Below are 21,079 nucleotides of genomic sequence, written 5' to 3'. Positions count from 1 at the left end.
ACTTTCATCTTTCTTAAATAAAAGGTTATCAAGACGTTTATCAGGCAACCATCATGCATCCCGATTAGTACAGAGCGCACGAACAAGTCTCCATGGGAGTATGGAAGAAATGAAACACGTTAACGGACATCGACATTCTTATTCGGACGGTGGTGGTGAAGGAGATTTCGGACTCCTCTCTGAAGAGGTGAGCTATTCATGATATTCATGACGTAATGTTTTCTACGGAAAGACCCCGGTTATTGCCAGTAGTGGCAAATTTTATACAACTTTTGTCTAGTTTAAATTTGCCACTACTGGCTTAAACCGGGGTATTTCCGTAGGAAACATTACGTCATGAATATCATGAATTCTTTGAACGTCTTGTAAATTTTGACTTTGACTTGATAAAAGATTCCTTGTTTTCGGGTACCTAGTAAATAGGGAATTGGAAAAAGCGGAAGCGCTAAACCTTAAAATTAGAAAACCTAGGCGGTTGCATTTGGAGTGGAGTGGATGGAAACACTGGAAAAGGATGCTAAATAATACAGAATATTTTGAGAGAATAAAGAAACTTTAAGACAGCCAGACGTAAGCAATCGATAAAATCGATTATTGATAATTAATCTGTACACAAATAGTCGAGTTATGGTTTGAAGACGGGTAAAAATTTGTCTGTCCAGAATAGAAGAATATACCGTTGACTCTCGCTAATTCGAACTCGAACGAGGAATCTAATTTGTTCGAATTACGGAGAGATTCTAAATAAAGAAAGAAGGATCATCCTTGAAGGGGATGAGAATTCATTCGAAAGAAGGATTCGAATAATGGAAGTTCCAATTAACGAGAGTCCATTGTATTTGGGGATTAAACTTCTTGAACTAAATTTCATTCTTTTTTTTTTTCACTAGATAAAGAAGTTGAGCAGTCAGTTGACGATTATGAAAATGGATCAAGATGACCATGATGACAAACAAAAAAGAATGAGAGAAGAAAACAGAATGCTCATGAATAAGTAAGTCACCTGTGTTTTCTGTTGTTGTAGGACGTTCTCTTTTTCTTCTTTTAGTTTGACAGTTGTTAGCTTATACTAGACGTCAAGGCTTTTATCTACGCTGTAACGTCTATTCCACTTTTTTTTTTTTTTTTTTTTTTTTTTTTTTTTTTTGATATAGCATTTTTTTTTTAATAATAGAGTATCGAATATATTATCTTAACTTATACAATAATAAAAGCCGGAGGCATTCCCGGTACGCTATAAAACAATTCTAATAAACTTCTTTTAAAAATAGCTAGTTTGGGAAATTTAATAAATAAATAAAAATTTAGAAATTGATTTTGGAAATTGCTTCAGCAATTTCAATGTCATTTGATTCAGTGAGGTTTTGGTCTCTCAATGACCGTGAACCTCTAACACACATGATGATACAATTGTTCAGGGCAAATGAAATCTTTCGATTTATCCAATTTGTCACGATATTGTAGTTAATTCCACGCTTTTCAGCAATCATTTGGCTGAGTCTCTGATAAAATTTTCTACATTCGCGTCCTTTACCTCCATTTGAACAGAATACAAGGGGCGTAAAGCTCCCATGCTCAATCTGAATCACACGCTCATTGTATGCCCTCTTCTTCTCTTTTTCGTTAATTTCGTGAGCTTTCTCGATATCCATATTTCCATAACGTCCGGCTAATGGGTTAAACACCCTTATATCGAAAAATGCCTTCTGATATGGAATCCAGAAATCCCTAGCACTCACATCCAATCTTGCTTCATTTGACTTTATAGAGCCTTTTGACATCTCTTCACCAGTGATCGCCTGAAGCGGAGGTTCAATTCGTACGTCCTTACAGATCTCAGTCAGAAGATCGGCGGTGATGTTTCTTAAGATGTTATGACGCAATGTAACAAAACCCCCTTTCTTACAGGATAAGGCATGCTGAAGATCGAATCGTGCACCACATGAACATGTTTCGGGAAGTCTGCTTAGCGGTTTCCCGTAGCGTATCTTGATGAGATCCCAAAACACACCTTTGTCGAGTTGGTAACCCTCCTCTTTGAGTGGGAGAGTCGAGAGCCAGATTGATGCTCCTTTCGTCGAGTTTATTTCGTGTAAGCGTTGCTGCGTTGTTGTCATGTTCTCGAACACGTGATCTGCCTTCGTTCGATGGTTTTCTCTGCGACAAGCCTTGATGTTGTTCTTTATTTTTCGTTGTTCGTTTTGATCCAGATTATATGATCGTTCTTGGTTGGCTATGTTGTTAGCCAGACTTTGTGTCATCTCAATTGAGTTTTTGAACTCGTTCTTGGCTTCCTCAGCAAAGATAGGTATTCCCAGCCCACCCATGCTTGGTGGAAGAGAAAATAGCTTTCGTTCATTGCCTGTAGGCTGGATACCACCAGTGATGTTTGGTATGAACTCTGTTGTAATGATGTTATCGAGCTGGTGTAGAAAATCGTCAATGCCATCTATTGTTCGCATAAAGTACGTGATTTTATGCTTGTAGCCATTTATAAAGCATGCATAAGCTTCATGTGGAGCGAACTTTGCAATGTTAGATAGCGTTCTGATTTCATTTGACCAATTAGTGATTTTCTCCATCATGAAGTCTCTGCGGAATTGAAGAGAGCCAACAACTGCGCCAAGATGTTTACGTCCATTTGTTGTGATTTTGATATCTGAACCAACGAATACAGTTTGAGCTAGGTCAACATTGTGAGGTTTAACGATCAACCATGACTTTGAAGGTTCAGGAAAGTATCCATATTTAGGACCAAGTCGGCAGACTTCATCCCATAGAATCTTAAGGCCAACCAGCTTGCCAACACCAGCAAGATCATCTGCGAATGCTGCAATCTTTGCATCGGCTGAGATTGATTGGATTCTTTCGACACTTCTCAGGATCAAGGGAATTATAGCAATAGCATATATGAACATTGCTATGGGATCTCCCTGTGTGGTTCCCTCCATTGACTTGATTTCAGCACCACCAATGATGAACAATCTTGCTTGGTATTGGTAGCAGTTGGTGACAAACGTTGAGAGGGACGGACAAATGACTTTGGCATTATGGATGAACGCCATGCGGTTCACGCTGTTAAATGCATTTGCCGCATCGATGAGCAGAACAGCTTCGGTTTCTTCATTGGCAAATATTTGTCTGATTGCGTGAACAGCAGCTTCCGATCCAGCTTCTTGACCAGCGCAGACTTGAAGGGAACCAACACTTTGAAGGACATCGTCTTTAACGACGGAAGCAATGACCTTTCCAATAATACGTCGGAGTACTTCACCAACACCAATCGGGCGGATGCCAGGGTTTTTGTTCAACGGGATAAGACGACAAGCTAAGATTGGCTGAAGTGAATCTTCAGAGTGAATTTCTGTACAAAGAGTTCTAGCAAATCTCGCCAATGCTTTGCACAAATCAGTAGACTCTTGACCATATTGTTTGGATGTCAGCAATCTCTTCCAGCCATCTCCATCCATTCCAGAGGGTCCAGAGCCACCTTTAGTTCTTGCTGCTGCTTGACGAATTGCATCAGCATCGATTTCTTCAAAGATAACAGGATGGACTTCGATTGGTTTGTCTGTTAAGAGAACATCGTCTTCAGCTTGTTGTGGCTCAGGATGTTTCTGACGAAGTATCTCCAGTGTCTCATCATTCAAAGGGACGATACCATCAACCATGTTATCACTTAGAAGTTTGATGGCACCATTGACATTGCCCTTTGACATCCGCTCAATGAATTTTTTCGATGTTGATTTTATCGAACTCACAGTCTTTTTTGGCGATTTTAGACGATCTTGAATCGTTGATCCTTCTTTAAGAAGATCAAGGATGAATCCTTCACTCCATTGTTTCATTCTTCTTTCCAGTGCTGCTTTGTGGTCTTTCGACTTCGACTTTTTGGATGGCTTTTGAAGGAGAAGCGCTGGCATTATCATGATGGCCTTTAGGGCGATACTTTTCAGTGGTGAGTTCTCTACCCATGCATTGATCAGCCTGGTTAATTCGTGGATGTATTGTTTACCAGCAGCACCTTTTGGAAGAAGAAATATGTTTTTCTTCCAGTATACAATCTTCTCGTACGAATGGTTCACCTTTTTTACAAATGAATCACCATCACAACTTCCCCATTTGAAATCGTAAGGCTTCACTGGATCTGGCGCAGATGGTGGTGGATCAGGAGGTTTCGGGGGCAGCTTGTTGGTATCTGTTGTGGCTTGTTGAAGGACCTCGTCACTGATTGATGTCATTGTTGTGTTTGTGGTTTGAACCTTGGTCTGGACAGTATCTACTTCTGGCGGGGTTTTTTCCTTGCAAGCTTTTGACTGCATATGTCTTTTCAGCCCTCCAGTGGTTTTGCAAATTTGTCCACATTTTTCACATTTTATGGTTGTTGAGATCTCTGAGTCTTGGCTGGATGCCATTTCTCCTGTCTTCTCGTAAAACACCAGGTCTTGATGTATTCTAGACTCTTCACTCTGTCGGAGAGACGCGTCTACCTCCTGGCTGCAGAGGATTTTTCTTCTGGCTATATATTCGAGCCAGTCAGTCTATTTCAACTGACCTTCTGCACCCTTGACTACAGGCGTCTTTTCTTCGAGGTAATTGTTCGCCCTCTCACTCCGGCTACCTTGCAGCGGCAGTCTTTTCTTCAGGATTTTTCGACCTTATCTAGCACCTTGACCTGGGTTGAGTTGGTTGAGTTTCGTTGTTTTTGTGTTGAAGCGGTTATTAAATTGTAGCTTACAGTAAGTTTCCTTGTCAAGCAACTTTGTATAAGAAATCAGCTTTCTTTTGACTTTACAATCGCGTTCTTCTTTACATGTTTACTTCTGCGACATTTTTACTTCCGCCATCTTGAACCGTCAACCGTCAAATTGACCGTCAAAAACGTCTATTCCACTTTGCGACTTTTTCGAATGTTTAGAGCAAATATTCGATTTTTTGGCGTCACTTTAAACTTTCGAAGTTCTTGCAGTAGCAAAAAAATCGAATTTGCATCAATACACTTGAAAGGCTTCTTTTTCTTTCTCGAAAATCATCAAAGTGGAACTCTCTAAGAAACGGAATGAAAAATCCCGGTTTTTGGTGAGGTACTCGCTTGCCTCGTATTCAAACAATTACAATGGTGATTATGTCTCTTGAGCATTAAATGATTCTTTATGAATAGAAAGTAGCTTTGATAAAATCCGCTGGGAGTAAATCACCATGACAATAATTTTAAAACGAGGCAAGTGATGTTCGTAACGTTATTTATGAAAAGGTCTATTTTGTTTTCTAATTTGAAACATAAGAACGTGAGTGTGAGATTAACTTTTTTTTGGAATTTTAACAGATTTGGTGATTTGAAACATGTTCTAAACTTGTTTTTCCGATTACCCATTTGTTACTTTATTTCGTGATAACATTCTATCTCAAATAAAATATTGACAATTCAGCTGAATCTTACCTAAAAAGCCCAATCTCTGAGAATAAGTAATGATGGTACGAGCAGCGCGAACGCGACGGGTTATTTGCATAGGGTTGTGATATATCTTATCTTTTCTTAACTTTTTTTCAAGCAAACTTAAATGTGAATGATTCTATTTCTTGGTTATATCTCCACTGAGCTTTATATATAGATATGAAAGCAGTACTCTAACGGTGGCACTACTCAAAAGTGATGAAATGCAGCACCGAGAGCGCTAGATCTACTTTTCCTTCAATACTTTTTGTTGATGCGCCGTTTGTCGTTTACATAGCAATACTTCGCTGTGGGTACCACAAAAAATAACCATAAAAAAAAGATTCCTTCATTTTGGATACCAGCCATTTTATTTAGCAACGATCACTTTTTGTTTTGCGTAGGCTAAATATGAGACGGCTTCGTTTTTGACGTGGTTATAAGTTTCAATGTCTTGTATGGTACGTTTTTGGTAACTTAGTAACAATTCACTCTACATAGTGATGACCTGGCACAACTCTTTATTTTGTAAGAATAATTAGCAATCATACCTTTAAACGAAACTTAAATCTTTGGGGAACCAAATAGATTTCCGTCTTTATAGGTTGAGCCTGTATTGTCAATTTGCTATCAGTCGGATGTTCTTAACATTTTTAGAGATTCAAGTCTAAACATGTTCTTAACATGTTCTTATTTTCCCCGTTGTTATGTATTTTCCTACGAAATCGACTGTTTTCGAGTCCGCGAAGCCTTAAAATATTCTTAACTTGTTCTCTTAATATTTTGGCCTTCGAAGCCTTTTTTTTCTTATAAAAAACGTGTATTCTTCACAACTAACTCCTCTAAAGCTTGGTTCCCACTGGGCGATAAGAAGCGATAGAAAGCGATAGAAAGTGACAGAAAGTGAGGGAAAATATTTTTTTTCAATTTTCAATGGAAACATGGCGATAACTTTCTGTCGCCTTCCATCGCTTTCCATCGCTTTCTATCGCTTTCTATCGCCAGAATAAAAAGATGAAAAAGTTTTCATATCTATCGCTTTCTATCGCCTAACATAAAAGAGTTCCGACAATTTTTGAACACAGATTCTCAAAGTAATGATTTTTTTCGTGAAAAAAAATTTCAAAACAAAAGTGTGTGATATGAGAGTTTCTCTTGATTTTGTTCTGCTATTTGAGTACGTACTGCAACGAATAAAAATATAACAGACATGACCAAACGACAGCTTACTACAAAAAAATTAAAATATATGAAAGAATGGCTTCTTCCTCTGATGATGAATCCATATCCCGGGGGGGCAGTGGGTTTACCAACTGACGGTATGTGCGGCGAAATAAATGGCTTTTAGAATTGCACCCTTACAGTGCAGAAAAAAATCGGTGAAATTCATACCCTTACAGTGCATTTTTTCAAATTTTAAACTCTTTTAGAGCAAAAAAAATCAAGATTTTTGAGCAAAAATTTGCAATTTTTCCTAGATTTGCTTTGATATTCGTTTGATTTCTTTCTGCTCGTAGTTTAAGTTTTTCTCTTCTAATTCTTCAAAAACATCTGTTTTTTCATATTTCCATCGCTTGCTATCGCTTTCTATCGCTTTAATTTTGAGAAGTTATCGCTTTCTATCGCTTTCTATCGCTTCTTATCGCCCAATCAAGTTCAGTTTAAGAACATTGGTGTGAAATTGATTTATTTCTATCAGTGCTCAATAGAGGTACATTCAACTTGATGTAGGTACAAACAGTGTTAAAATAATCGATAGTAAATAATTTATTAAGACAATGTTCTTTATGATTGATTGAATCAAATTGCATCAATATTTTATGAAGGTTTTGATTCTTTCTGCCCCCTCTACCCCCTCTTACTGCTATAGAGAGAGCTCTTTAGACTTTAAAGATTTGTTTTGTTGTGATGGTTGTGATTTCTCAATCTTGTGATGATGGTGGTTTGATCAGTCGGTTAGCCTTTTTGCAGTGTTTATTCGTTTTATTGTTTTAAATCTTTTTTTATTGGTGTTATGATACGAAATGAATTGATCATATCCAGTCTTTCAAGGGTCAGTACCAGTGAAAGATGTTCAATACTCGGAGGCAATGACCTTGAAGGCCTCGAAGGGTATGTGCCGCTCGAATTTGAAAAGTAGACCTTGTCAGACATGAATATTTGGTAAATTTGGTACCCTCCTAGAATGAAAAATTAAAATGTTGAAACTTGTCAAAAAATAAAATGTTTATCGTACAAAGTAGATAGCACGAAATTCAGTTTCTTGTCTTTATTTTTTGGTTGTAACAAAAAGACCCGATTTTCAACAAATATTTATTTTCAAGTCTTTTCTTCTTCTATATAGCAACTTTTCTTTTATACTTTCTCTCAAAAGTTCAAAAAAGTTGTGAAATTTGAAAATGAAGGGGATTTGAAATTATGCGTTTTGATATTTTCTTTTGGTGAAAAATTGGATTTCAGTTGGATTTCTACATTTTTTGCACTTTCACGGGAAATAAAGAAGACTGTGTGAGATGTTTTTGAAAACATGATATCCAATCATGATAGCAAATTAGTGAGAAAGTAGGTTGACAACCCCTGGGGACCCAAAAGTTGGTGGATGCTGTGTATAGTAGAACTGTTTATATTAAGAGACGTCCAATTTTCTCCTGTTTGAATTTCTGTCATTTTTGGCCTTACTTAAAGGTATTCTTTTTAAATAAGAGTGATATCGTTTGCTTACTCACCAATTTTGATTTACAAGTCCTTTGATATTGAATTGACACGGTTGTGGAGCTAGATTGGTCATTTGCTTCAGCACAATATAACAATGGGCAGGCACTATCCTGATATGAAACATGTGTCTGATATGAAACGGGGACACTTATGTAAAAAAAAACCTTTAACCAACCCAGCTGGCACACAACGTTGTTTCAACGTTTATTTAACGTTCACAACGTCCATATAATGTTAGATGAACGTTGAAACAACGTTGTGTGCCAGCTGGGAAGTTTTTGATTTGTTTGTTCTTTTCGTCAGCATTAATGAGGCTGAGCCTATGAGGTGTCTATTTGATCATAGCGCGGTATGATCAGGATTTTAGAGCTCAAATTTACTCCAATAAGGCTTTGAATATAGCCTAGAAGCCACCAACACCCTTTAAAATCGAAATATTCGAACTTGAAATTCTGAAAAACGTTAAAATACACTAAAAATCTCAATATATTTCGGCCATGATTGTGGCTTAAAATGACTTATGAATAATTACTTACGAATTTGAGTATTTTCAGTGATTCATAAACAATAATGTTTCTTTTTATATAGAATAAATGCGTTGGAAGAACAACTACACGACCAGAAAAATCATTCTCAAGTCACAGTACAAGAAGAAAGTCAAAAATATCGTAAAGAACTGGTGAGTGAGCTTGAAGATTTTTCTTTAAAGATTTTGTTTTTAAATAAGAGTGATATCGTATGCTTGCTCATCAATTTCAATGATCACAAGCTTTTGAATATTGAATTGAGACGGATGTGGAGCAAGATTGGTCGGATAGAGGAAAAGAAAAACATTTTTTTGCTTATATCAGCACAATATAAAAATAGGCAGACACTGTCCTGATATGAAACTTAAGTAAAAAGAAAACCTTTAAAGCCATTTGTCTGATACAACGACTATAAAAAAATAGAACCTAAGGCTGACCTTTTTTGCAGCAATATTAGCTTACACAGGGGAGCCTTCATAACTCGAACACACATGAGTAACGCAAGTTTGTTCCAGTTATGGATTTTACAGATTTACAAGGCCTTATTTTAAAACTGAAAAACTTTTTAGAATTAGGTAATACTATTCGTGGAAGTTATAGACGTTGAACACTTATCAATTGTACTATACGAACTCGTAATACTGAATTAACCTTCATATTAATATGAAATTCAGATTTCCCTAACAATATTGCTTTTGCAGACATTTTTGACATATTAATTATATTTTATCGGTAATGAATCAACGGATCTGCACTAATGTACTTCCCTTCCCTTATATTTTATCATTTCTCCACTTTCATTGAACTTTTTCAAAAGTAGACCGCAACAATGTTCATTATGTGGATTGTCATCTATTTTGTGTGTAATGCATTTGAATTGAGTGTAGGCTATCGTATATATAACTAAAGTATACTAACTGTATACCATGACTAAGCTGCAATCATGGTCGTAATATTTGAGAAAAAAGGGAAATTCACCGGAAAGTTTTGAAACCACAATCGATTTGTAAGTGCTCTAAAGTAGGTTGGAAGGGTAGAGTTTTAACTCTGAGTTTTAACATGAGACCTTAGGATGTGAGAATCCAAAAGTTCAAAAATGGTCCAATAAGGTTCATAATATAGCGTGGAGGTCTATAAACCCGAGCCAAATTGAAATATCCGATTACATTTAAGAGATGGCCCAAAATCGACTTTCTCGCCCGAACTCCAAATTTCGAGAAACGAGGAAATAAGCTTAATTCTCAATAGATTTCGACCATGATTGTATACTAAACGAAGGGATTTATTTTTACAATTTAACATGGATTTATGAGTCACTCAAGAATCAAGGTTCTATCGATTGTTTTCACGTGGTATAAGACAAACAAGCAAGCTGAACGGTCTATCGGCTAAGTACTACATTTTGTAGCAGGTCCAATGTTTTCTCACTGATGCTATTGAGTTGGTGAGGATTCCAAATACTTCTTTATGTCGAATGTCCAATGAGACCTAGAATGTAGCTTATTATTGTTTAACAATACTAATGCTTTATTTGTCTTTTTCCAGCAAAAAGTCCAAAGAGATCACACTGAAAATATCGATCGTCTACAAATTAAGTAAGTTCATTATGTATTCGGGGATCGCATTATCGTTTTTTGTTATTCGGGATTTGTTATAAATGTTACTTTGAGACAATCTCATTTAGATCTTTCTTCCGAGCTGTGCTACCCTAGTTTTAGCTTTGAAAATCATAAAGTTAAGAACATCCTCTTCGGGCTTCTAAATTTTTGGATGTTCTTATAAAAAACGTGTATTCTAAAGATTTTTTGTCCTTTTGAAAAAAACTTTGGTTATTTCTCCAAGAATCCGACGATAATACACCTTTTCGACCGTAGCCGCCAATTGCCGCGCGGGCATTTTTTTGTCCGCTTTATCCCACTAAAACCGTCCCAGTCCCTTTTTCGCACCTATAGACACTAGAAAAATGTGCTAAAAAAAGGATTGGATCGAGTTTAGTGGTATAATTAAATAGTTAAGTGGCACGCGCCTGACCGCGCGACTACTGTCGAAAAGGTGTATTGACTCTAGTTGTACAGTTTTCCAAACCGTTGTTATAGATCGAATTATAGAGACTCGAATTACAGAGAATTCAAGCGTATTGCACGGAAACTCTAGCCGGTAATTTATATAAGCCGATCAGATTATCTTTAGTATATAATTCATTATGAAGAGATTGCAGGAAATACTTTCATTTCTGTTCTGTTAAGCTAATTAGCTGAAATTCCAACCTTCTCCCAAAAGGGTTGATGTGAGTAATAACGAATACTATATTTTTTTAATTAGGTAATTAGTTATGAAATGGAATATTACGTCTTTTTTAAGCATGTTGTTATTCTCGTGTTTATGAATGATGTGATTGTGTACAACTTTTTGTTTTGGTTTTGTAAATTAGATTTGATATCATCTTTTTGGAGTTTTTGTTGACCAGCAAGCTGATTTGACTTTTGGATTCGATTGTTTTTTCATACTTCTAATATTATGTTCAGTTTAGAAATTATTTTTTTGTGAGATGTATATATTCGTTTTCCAGGACCCCGTAATACTTTTCTATAGACAGCGAGCATAAACCTCTTCGTTAGTTTGGTTTCTTAGTTGTTCTTGTTTAAATCCTTTAAAGCTTTTTCGACTCTTCCCTTTTTTGTATCAAAATAGTTGTTTTTATTGATCCTCGGTCATGCTCCTACTTGCAGGCTAGAGTTCAAATTTTCTTTTAAAATCTAAATGTTTGCTTTAAAAATTCAATTCGCTGTTTGCTTAACGATATATTTTTAAAAATCGACTGTTTATATTTTGAATACGTTATTTTCTTGATTTTTCTTCCCTGTGAATTTTGGCTTGATAAATAGGAAGGATTTATGTGCCACTCACGGGTTTGAATTTTGGTTGGCAACAGTATTCTTCATTTGGAAGAAAACGTTTTTAAAATGAGTGTACACACAGTGAAAACGTGGCTCACATCAGATTTACTTAATGGTTTCATATACATTGTCTGTCATACACGTTTTTTAAATAAAAAGATCCAAAGATTTTTGAAACCTTCGGAACTTCTTAACTTTTCGAGTTTTAAGTCTTTAAAATATTCTTAATGTTCTTATTTTCACCATTCTGTGAGTATTCCTGTGTGATTTCCTAAATAATGTGACGAAGGGAAGTTATGTCTTTTTCCAATTATTATCAGGAAATGTAAAATATAATGACATCAAATAAATTAGTAACTCTGGCATATAATTAACAATAGTCTCTGTTCAAGTCCTTCTCCTTCAAGTTCTCCTTTTCAAGTCCTTTTCCTTTGAGCTCTTCTTTCGAAGTCCTCTTCCTTCGAGCTCTTCCTTCCAAGTCCTTGATTCCTTTCCTTTTCTCGTTCATGTTTGCTCGCCCTATTCAGGGGTCTGGGCTCGAGGGCCTGAGCCCCACTCTATTGATTTCTATTCATCTTTCAGTTCATTAATATCGTGTTGGCTCAGTCCCAGTCTCTGCTTGCATTATTCATCGATGATTAGTTTACTAGCTTCACATCTCCGACGTTCGACAAGTGACGTCCTCGTCACTTCAAAAAAAATTTGGGATCGTGGTTTCGCTTACTTCTTTCTTTCAGGAATCATTAACTTTTTAATGCTTTTGCTTTCGTGCTGATGTTTTGGTGCAATTAAGTGCTCAATTGTGGTTGTTTACTTATCGAGTTTTCATAACCGTTTTAATGGTTTATTCTTCTCTGGATTTTACTTAGTACACTGATATGACTTACCATCCTCGTTGTTTGACAGTGACGTTCTCGTCACTAAATTAAAACATTACACAATCGGTGTATTCTGGACTGCATGTCAAGTTTTCATCTTCGCAGATCTTCAAGTTGTTTTCAACTTTGATGTCGGTCCTTTATATATCAAATTTTACGTATAATTAACAATTTCTAATGCTGAAATATTTTATTTGAAAATAACTAAATTACAAATTATCGTCTGATTCATTAGTATTACATAAACTCAATTCATCTCTTAAAAATTTCATAAAATCAATAAAATATTTGTTCAATTTCAGTTTCTCTTTTAACAATATTTTAGTCTTTAGTTAATTGTTAATCTCATTCGGTACGTAAACATATCTGCATTCTATTCGACATCTCGGAATTTATTCAACAATTTCTCTGCGCTAAATTTTGTCTTGGTTGTAGTCGGTTAACTGTTCTTCTCAATGTACGCAATTTTGACTCGATATAACTTTTTTCTTTTTTTTTTGGTTTGGTGCTCTGTGCAGTTCTTTAAATATTCGTGTTTCATTAAATATCAACTTTATCAAGCATGGTTAAGTATTGAGTACTCAACACAATGAACGAAGTTTATTTTTGTTTCTGGGATAAATTTGTTGTTTTTCAAAAATTCTTTTCTTGTACTCGTAGATCTTTCGGTTGTGCCATTGGTTGTTCTGGTCGTATATTTTATCATCGTTGAGAATTCTTTCACTGATTTCTGGTTGCTGCTGGCTTTTCACTTGATATTGTATTGTAAGATTTATCAACGATATGATATTCATAATCAGGATGTACAACGTTGGTAAAATTATTTTCAGTAGCAGACTCAGTTGTATCTTGTTTCTGTTTCGATTTATCTGGTATTTTCGGCATTTCAGTTGAAACCTCATACATTCTGTCGACTCTTTTGTGGATATTTGAACACTCTCGTATGATTTCGGAATATTCTTCGGGTATTCAATATTCTTGGACGGCTCTTGAACACTACAACATGGACTTTTAATACTCTCGGTTGGCTTCTTCATAATATCGGACGGTTTTTCGATAATATCGGTCGGCTTTTCAACAACTTCGGACGGCTTTTTGACAATTTCGGTTGACTTTTTAACAATCTCTGACGGCTTTTTGACAATCTCGGACGGCTTTTTAACAATCTTGGACGGCTTTACAATATTCTCGGACTGGTTTATTCTGGAAGACTTTTCAACATTCTTGGACAGTGTTTTCTTAATTTCTGACAAATGCTGTGAATTATTTGGTGGCTGATGGATAACCTTGGAGGGGGTTCGAATAATTCTAGATGAATGTTGAATCATTTCTTGCGATTTCTTTAGCGAAAGATGGCATATCTTTGGCGACAGGTTTGTAATCCTTGACAACGAGTGAAGTTTTGACGGTTCATAAACAATTTCGCTCGGTGAGTGAAATTTCGGCGGTTGTTGACATGTTATACGTGGTCGGCGAATAATCTTTGGTGGTCGGTAATGAACCTTCGGTGGTGAGTGAACTTCGATAATGATAGGTGGTGGATGAATCTTTGGTGGTTGTATAAATGACTTGCGTGGTTGGCGAATAATTTCCGGTGGTCGGTAGATAATATTCGGTGGTGGGTAAATTTTTGAGCATTTTCGAGGTTTCTGGTCTCTTACCGGCGTTCGCGTTGAAGTGTAGCGGCGTCCATTTAAGGAGATTCCTCTATTTTGTTGAGGAGGTCTGTTCCGTTGTCGCTTGAGATTCTTGATTTTGGCTTGCATTCTTTCGATCGCTCTCATTCCGTCTGTTGTTGATGCAATCTTTGGTTGGTCAAGCGTATTGATTGTTTGAGGCGTTATCATTCGTAACTTTTGTTTGATCACCTCGGATACTTCTTCATCGAGATCTCTTTCACCGGCGTACTCATTTAATGACAGTCGTCTTGGTGTTGCACCGGAAGATTGGACAGTACACGCGCCAGCTGCTAATTTGTCAATCTTTTCGTTCAGCTCTTTGAGCAGTTTGGTGGAGTTCACATTGTAATTCGGCTTGATCGCGTTTTCTAATCTGATGTAAGCCACTGCTTCATTGAAGGTTTTGAATCTCTTTAAAATGATTGATATTCGTAAATCCTCATTCAGTCCGGCGATGAGTGAGTCCAATTTCTGCTCATTGCTGTAATTTAATTGATACACTAGCTCTTGGAGTTTTTCAAGGTAGACATCTAGTGATGAACATTCCTCTTGTTTGAGGTTGACTAATTCAGCTTTCTTTAACATTCTGATATCGGACGACCAGAAGTAGTTCAGCAACATCTCTTTTATCAGTTTGTATGAAGGCTTCACGTCTGCTGGTAGCGCTCTGTAATAGTGCATCGCGTGACCTTGTAAGCCATATGCTGTTAGAACGTTCAAACGTTCTTTGGAGCTCCACTTGCCAATGGTTGCTATGCTCTCGAAACGTTCGAAATAGCTTTTGATATTTTCATTACTGGTTCCATTGAATTGTGGTATATCGTCCAAAGTCATTTGGATTACGTTCATCTTGAAGATGCTCGTCATTGCTTGCTTGTTTTCGCTTTCATCGACACTGTCGTTTTAGCGAGTTGCATGTTGAATGATTTATAAGTTGTCCAAATGTGTTACCTCTAGATGCTGTATTCCTCTTCCTTTACTTATTTATCTTTCGATTCAAAACACAAAATTGAAATCAAAATTTACTGCACAATGTTAGGTATTATTTTACTTGAATCAATTGTAACCAATGCTTGGATCAATTGTAACCAATGCTTGGTTACGGCAAAGGTTCACTGCGTTCAAGTTTGTTGAATAATTGATACCGAGAGTTTGACGTTAAACTTCTCTTCTCGTTGAACTTTAAATAATTGATTTTGTGTAAAACTCTCGTTTTGATAGTTTTTAATACTTTCTGATGTAAAATCACTTTTGTCCTTTTCAAAATAACGTGTCCTTAATCGCGAAATCAACCAAACTACCAATCAACAATAGTTCAGTTTCTGTGTAATTAAGTGGTATTCTACTACAATCTCTTACTGTTCTCGTTCTTTGGTGTAATGTAGCTTCCTCCTTTTGGATCTTTGATTCTTGCGAAGCGAGTTCTTCTGGTTCACCTTCAGTGTGACGAAGGGAATTTAGGTCTTTTTCCAATTAAGTAATATTTATCAAATAATGTACGATATAATGACATCAATTAAATTAATAACTCTGGCATATAATTAACAATAGTCTCTGTTCAAGTCCTTCTCCTTCAAGTTCTCCTTTTCAAGTCCTTTTCCTTTGAGCTCTTCTTTCGAAGTCCTCTTCCTTCGAGCTCTTCCTTCCAAGTCCTTGATTCCTTTCCTTTTCTCGCTCATGTTTGCTCGCCCTATTCAGGGGTCTGGGCTCGAGGGCCTGAGCCCCACTCTATTGATTTCTATTCATCTTTCAGTTCATTAATATCGTGTTGGCTCAGTCCCAGTCTCTGCTTGCATTATTCATCGATGATTAGTTTACTAGCTTCACAATAATTAGCGCAAATCCTTAAAATACCTTATCGGGGAAAAAATGAGGGGGTGACGAAATTTTCCCCCGACGAATTTTTTCTCCGATATTTTATTACTCGATCGAAACTTTTACCCGATTTTTTTTAAACCCGACCAAAACTTTTGCCCGATTTTTTAAACCTCAACCAAAATTAAAATCTACATTTTTTACACCTTAATTAACCGAAATTAGTGCTTTAAATGTCGAATTACTTTTTTCGAGCTAGTGAAGGAAACCATTTCATTTGGACTATTTAGTTGGGTGAAAGTGACTAAATTGTAAATTTCGTCGGGGAAAAGTGACGAATTTGAAATTCCGGTCGGGGGAAAGTGACGAAAATGCCTCTAGGTGACGAAATTTTTCCCTGACGAAAAAAAACCCCGACTAAATAAAACTCTGACATTTTTTTCCCCGATAAGGTATTCTTAACTCTTTGGTCATCGAAAGCCTCGTGCTTTTATAAAAAACCGTCTAGTGAGTTCATTGACTTGGCTCTAGTGTGAACTTATTATGAAGCGCCCGTAGCATAAAGGTTCGACCCCCCTGCCAGGTTATACCAAAGATTCCCAAAATGGTACTTGATGCCTCTCTGCTTGATGCTCCGCAACTAAAGAGATAGATCAAGAGGAAGTCCATCTAGTGAAAGGACTGGCGCCCTTCCCTTCCTTCGGGTATATAGCTAGAGAAATGGGAGCCTACGGGTCGCCCTCATCAAGTAACTGATCAAACATGTGTTCATCTTTTAGACTAGAAGAAGCAGAAGGGCACATAGAAAATTTGAAAAGTGTGGAACCGATGTTGAGAAAAGAAATTGAAAATTCTCTAGAGGTAGGCTATATTCTTAATGTTCAAGGCATGAAAAACACGCAAACACCCGAGAAAGCCCAGAATACACCCCTCTCGAGATGTATCAATATACCAAGTTTATGCATGTGTGTTTTTTCTGCGAGACGGTAAGGTTCTAATATGGCTAGATCCTGACCAGCTGAGGGCGATGGTAATTAGCACTTTTATCGTCCTCGATTTTGCGGGTCAGAACTACGGGTTATCGCTTCAGTCACTCTACCGTCCTCAAAAGTGGAAAAACATAAACTTGCTAATATTAGTACCGCGACCGATGCCACCCTGTTTCCATTCGAATATACAAGGTTCTTTGGTTTCTTAGTATAGGTGTGTCCACCCATTTGAAATGTTATGCAGTTTTGCCACATAATGAGTTCAGTCTAAAAAATTTGTGTTTTGTTTTTCCACAGGAGCGTCGATTAGCACAACAAAAAATCGAAAACCTTCAAGCAGAGCTCATTGAAAAAGAGAAAGAAATCGAACACTACAAGTACAAATTGAAAGTCAAGACGGATGATCTTGAACGCGAACAACATGAGCGGGTGGAAGAGGTCATGATTTTGACGCACGAAATTGAGAATTTGAAATATATGAAAAATGCTGCTATCTCACAATATGACGAACATGAAGATTTACTCAAGCAAATGGAAATCATCAAAAAGGTGTGTATACTCACTGTATACTCCCTGTATACTCACCCCTATGGTTGCTTTTTTCTTAGTCCGAAGGCCACTTAGTCTCAGGTGCCTAAAAACGGGGTGGTTGGAAAAATCTTCAAATTTTAATAAATGGGGGGGGGCTATTTACCAGGGGGTGGAAATTGTACTTCTAGAATAATATGATTATAGGCTAAAGCCTGGTTATTTAGACCAAGATAGGGACTCTTTTTATTGAAAGTCGAAAATGTTTTCAAAAATTAATAAACGGGGGTCCTAATAAGTTGGAAGGGGAGGTGGAATAATAAAAAATAACAAGATATTTAAAGTTTATAAATGTATGATGAATTGAAATGTTGGAAAAATTGATTTTCTTCTTTTCTTCTTCAGGAGAACAACAATCTGAGAACAGCACAAGACGATTTACGTAATCAGATGTTTGAACAGAATACTAAAATCGAAATGGAGGTACAAAAATAATATGGTTTTTATTCAGGATACGCACCCCTGGCAGTGTCTTCTAACATTACGTCACTTTTATAACAGCAGCTGATACTTTAAGGTCCCGAATAGTAGGGGGTCCCTCCCGAATAAAAGGGGGGACCGAATTTTTTTAAAACCTAATAAACGGGCCGAAATCATACTCCAAAAAAACCCCAAAATAAGGCAATGATAAGCTGAGAACAGGCTATTTAGAGCAATTCAGCTTGTGATAACTGAAAATATTTTCAAAAATAAATAAATGAGGGGATCCTATTAAGAGCGAGAGGGGGGTCCGAAAATCTTTCAGGTTGGGACGTTTATTCGGGACCTTTACAACAATCGAGAAGAAGTTTTAAGTCAATAGAGTCTCGATAACTCAAACCTCTGCAACAACAACAGACAACAAACCCTTAAAAACAATTCAGAATTCAGAATTTCCTTTTGCTTCTTTGATTTATAACTGCGCGAATGGAGACGCCGCTGCATTTGAAGTATATAACCTGACTTTTCCTTTCCTTTTTTTTTAAGAAAACGCATACACTTGCGGACGAACTACAAACAGCAGATAAGACGGACGTATTGGACGCGTTGCGTGCCGAAGAAAATGAGAATCACCGTTTGAAACAATACGTTGATCAACTCCTTATATTAATCATGCAGAGTGACCCTATGCTGCTCGAGAAATAAAAGCAAGCCTAGTTTCTAGTATATGCCAATTATTCAAAAGCATAGTGTGATATGATCGGTAGAGTGCATCTACGTTTCATGTTGGTCATTAGCAGATGTGGCACTTGAGACTCGTCCCGCGACATCAATGGTTAAAGTAGAACTATTACAAAAAGTCATCATTTGGAATGCCGTTGAAGTGGAAGCTGGAACATTTGATTTCACAATAATCGATTATCTCAATGTTGATTTAAAGGTTAGCGGGATTCGACATAATGGTTTTACTGGTCATGTGAGCCAGGTTTTCGCTTATGACGATTGTATCACAGAATGAGAATTAGGGTTAAACAAAATAAATGGAATCATGGAATCACCTGATGCAATGTTATTCGTCTATCTGATGGGGAAACGTTTGGTGCCGTTTGCGAGGGCAGAAATGCTTTTGGAATTAGGAATTTTTGGGACTTGATTGTTCAGTCATATCATGCGTACTTAGATACTAATGATTTCACAACAATTGTATCAATGAGGTATTTTCAGGGGCAAGTTTACACGAGTTTTCACCTCGAGTGCACATAAGTTCTAACATAACCTCGAGTGTAGAATTCGGCAACTCAAGTGCGGCAAATTTAATGTTATTCCATCGAGTTTTTTTCCTATGATTTAGGCGAGTTTTTGAAATCTTGACGTTCCATGTACGTACAAAATTCACAAGTGCAGAAATTATGGCTTCCAAATTTTTCCACTGTAAATACCTTACTCTGGGAACTGGACATTTATTTCAAAAGTTTATGTCTTGATACCAGTTGATACTTGTCTTTGACGTATTGAAAGGGGGTAGATAATTTTTTTAAAACAGAGAACAAAATTATGAAGAGAATTTTAATTTATTGATTGATAATCGATAATCGATATATTTTTATCGTGTTGTACAGTAATTTTTTCGTTGCTTGTTTTAATCGTATATAAATAATGCATAAATTTTGCTCAGATCTTTTTTACTAATTGTTTAAAATCATGTTTTTCATACACTTTTGTAACTTATTTTTTGTTTTATTGATTTTTGTAATTTTAAGTTTGTAAATTTTAGCTTGTTTTTGCTTTATTCAATATTTTCTTAGTGTCTTTTATGCATCTAATGTATTTTAGATTTTAGATCTGGAAATCTTTTTGGGCATGATTATAATAAGTTTGTCTTGTTCATTTCGCATAAAATTTGATGTTGCAAAAAGATGTTTTCCCAGGGTTTCCTGGTTTGTTTGCATTTTGTGGGCTTCTGCCTACTGTCCAGAAATTTGAACATAAATAAAAAATAACATTTGAGTATGAAACCTTACCTTTTTATAAACAAAACAATCCTTATCTTGTGTAATCCTCCTATTATGCAATATTAATTTCTTAATGATCCTATTTTATTTTATTACACCGTTAATTTTCACTGTAAATATTAAAAATGATTAATTGTTATAATTTGTTTTGAAATTGTTTGTTTTGTGACCAAGATTTATAATTTGTTTTTTTTCCAAAGTTTCAATATACACGTTTTTTTTTAATAAGGAACACGTTTATAAGGAACCCGAGGCTGAAAATGGTTCAAAAAATAAGGAATTGTTAAGGAACTGCTCAGGCTGAGAATAAGTGGATTTGAAAATAATGTACCTTATTGGGACTAATTTGACCAAATTTTGATCTTTCAAGGGGCAAAAAGTTCAAAATTTCCTATGTAGTAAGGAACTCGATAAGGAGCTTTGAGACTGAAATTCTCTGTAAAAATAAGGAACTCCAGGCTCAGAGCAAAGTTAAGGTTCCTTATAAAAAAAAAAACGTGTACATGGTTTGGTTGGACTGTAATATTGAAATATCTTGTTTCACTGGGGTTTTACTTCAAGAGGGGTGGGGTATAGGGGTAGGGATAATTTAGACAAAAAGGGATACATGGGTATCCCAGTGAGCAGTCTTTTTTCACTTTCACTCCCAGAGGACCTGGCATTCACTATCTTTACCGTTATTCCCATGGCGTTCTAGATTTAGAATGGTCGACTCTAATTTTAGTCACCTCGTTAAAATTTAGTCACTAAGGACCGACTAAGTTTTGGCCGATAAGGTATTCGTGTAATTAAGGTACTCTATAGTATCTGCGGCTTACCTTATCGGGGAAAAATGTCGCAGTTCTATTTAGTCGGGGTTTTTTTTTCGTCGGGAAAAATTTTGTCACCTAGAAGAGAGGCTTTTTCGTCACTTTCCCCGACCAAAATCTCAAATTCGTCACTTTTCCCCGACCAAAATTTTAAATGTTCCTGACAAAATATAGAGCTTATAAGAAGGAATTGTTATTTTTTATCAAACCATTGTAGTTTTAACTTGTAGCTTGTTGTGTTTATTAGGCAAAAGAACTCGTTTGAAAAGAAAGTCATTTTATTTGTTCTGTTAAGAGTTGAGAAAAATACCTGGAA

At 36.4% G+C, this 21,079-nt stretch overlaps 1 protein-coding gene across 2 annotated transcripts in view; it reads left to right on the top strand.

Annotated features, from left to right (window-relative positions):
• Positions 1-19,809, top strand: part of LOC136797491 (rab11 family-interacting protein 3-like) — a 28,189-nt gene extending 8,380 nt beyond the window's left edge. For both annotated transcript variants that reach the window (XM_067054067.1, XM_067054066.1), the window contains exons 5-12: positions 25-187; positions 891-994; positions 8,738-8,828; positions 10,222-10,271; positions 16,725-16,806; positions 17,232-17,483; positions 17,868-17,945; positions 18,489-19,809. In XM_067054067.1, the coding sequence (XP_066910168.1) occupies positions 25-187; positions 891-994; positions 8,738-8,828; positions 10,222-10,271; positions 16,725-16,806; positions 17,232-17,483; positions 17,868-17,945; positions 18,489-18,647 (979 nt within the window). In that variant the 3' untranslated portion in view covers positions 18,648-19,809. The remainder of the gene's footprint in view (positions 1-24; positions 188-890; positions 995-8,737; positions 8,829-10,221; positions 10,272-16,724; positions 16,807-17,231; positions 17,484-17,867; positions 17,946-18,488) is intronic.
• The last annotated feature ends 1,270 nt before the right edge of the window (positions 19,810-21,079 follow it).

Source organism: Clytia hemisphaerica, unplaced genomic scaffold (assembly GCF_902728285.1).
Source record: "Clytia hemisphaerica strain Z4C2 unplaced genomic scaffold, Clytia hemisphaerica genome assembly, whole genome shotgun sequence".
Lineage (NCBI taxonomy): Eukaryota > Metazoa > Cnidaria > Hydrozoa > Leptothecata > Clytiidae > Clytia > Clytia hemisphaerica.
The sequence above is the reverse complement of the archived record's forward strand: the minus strand, read 5'-3'. Positions and strand labels throughout refer to the sequence as shown.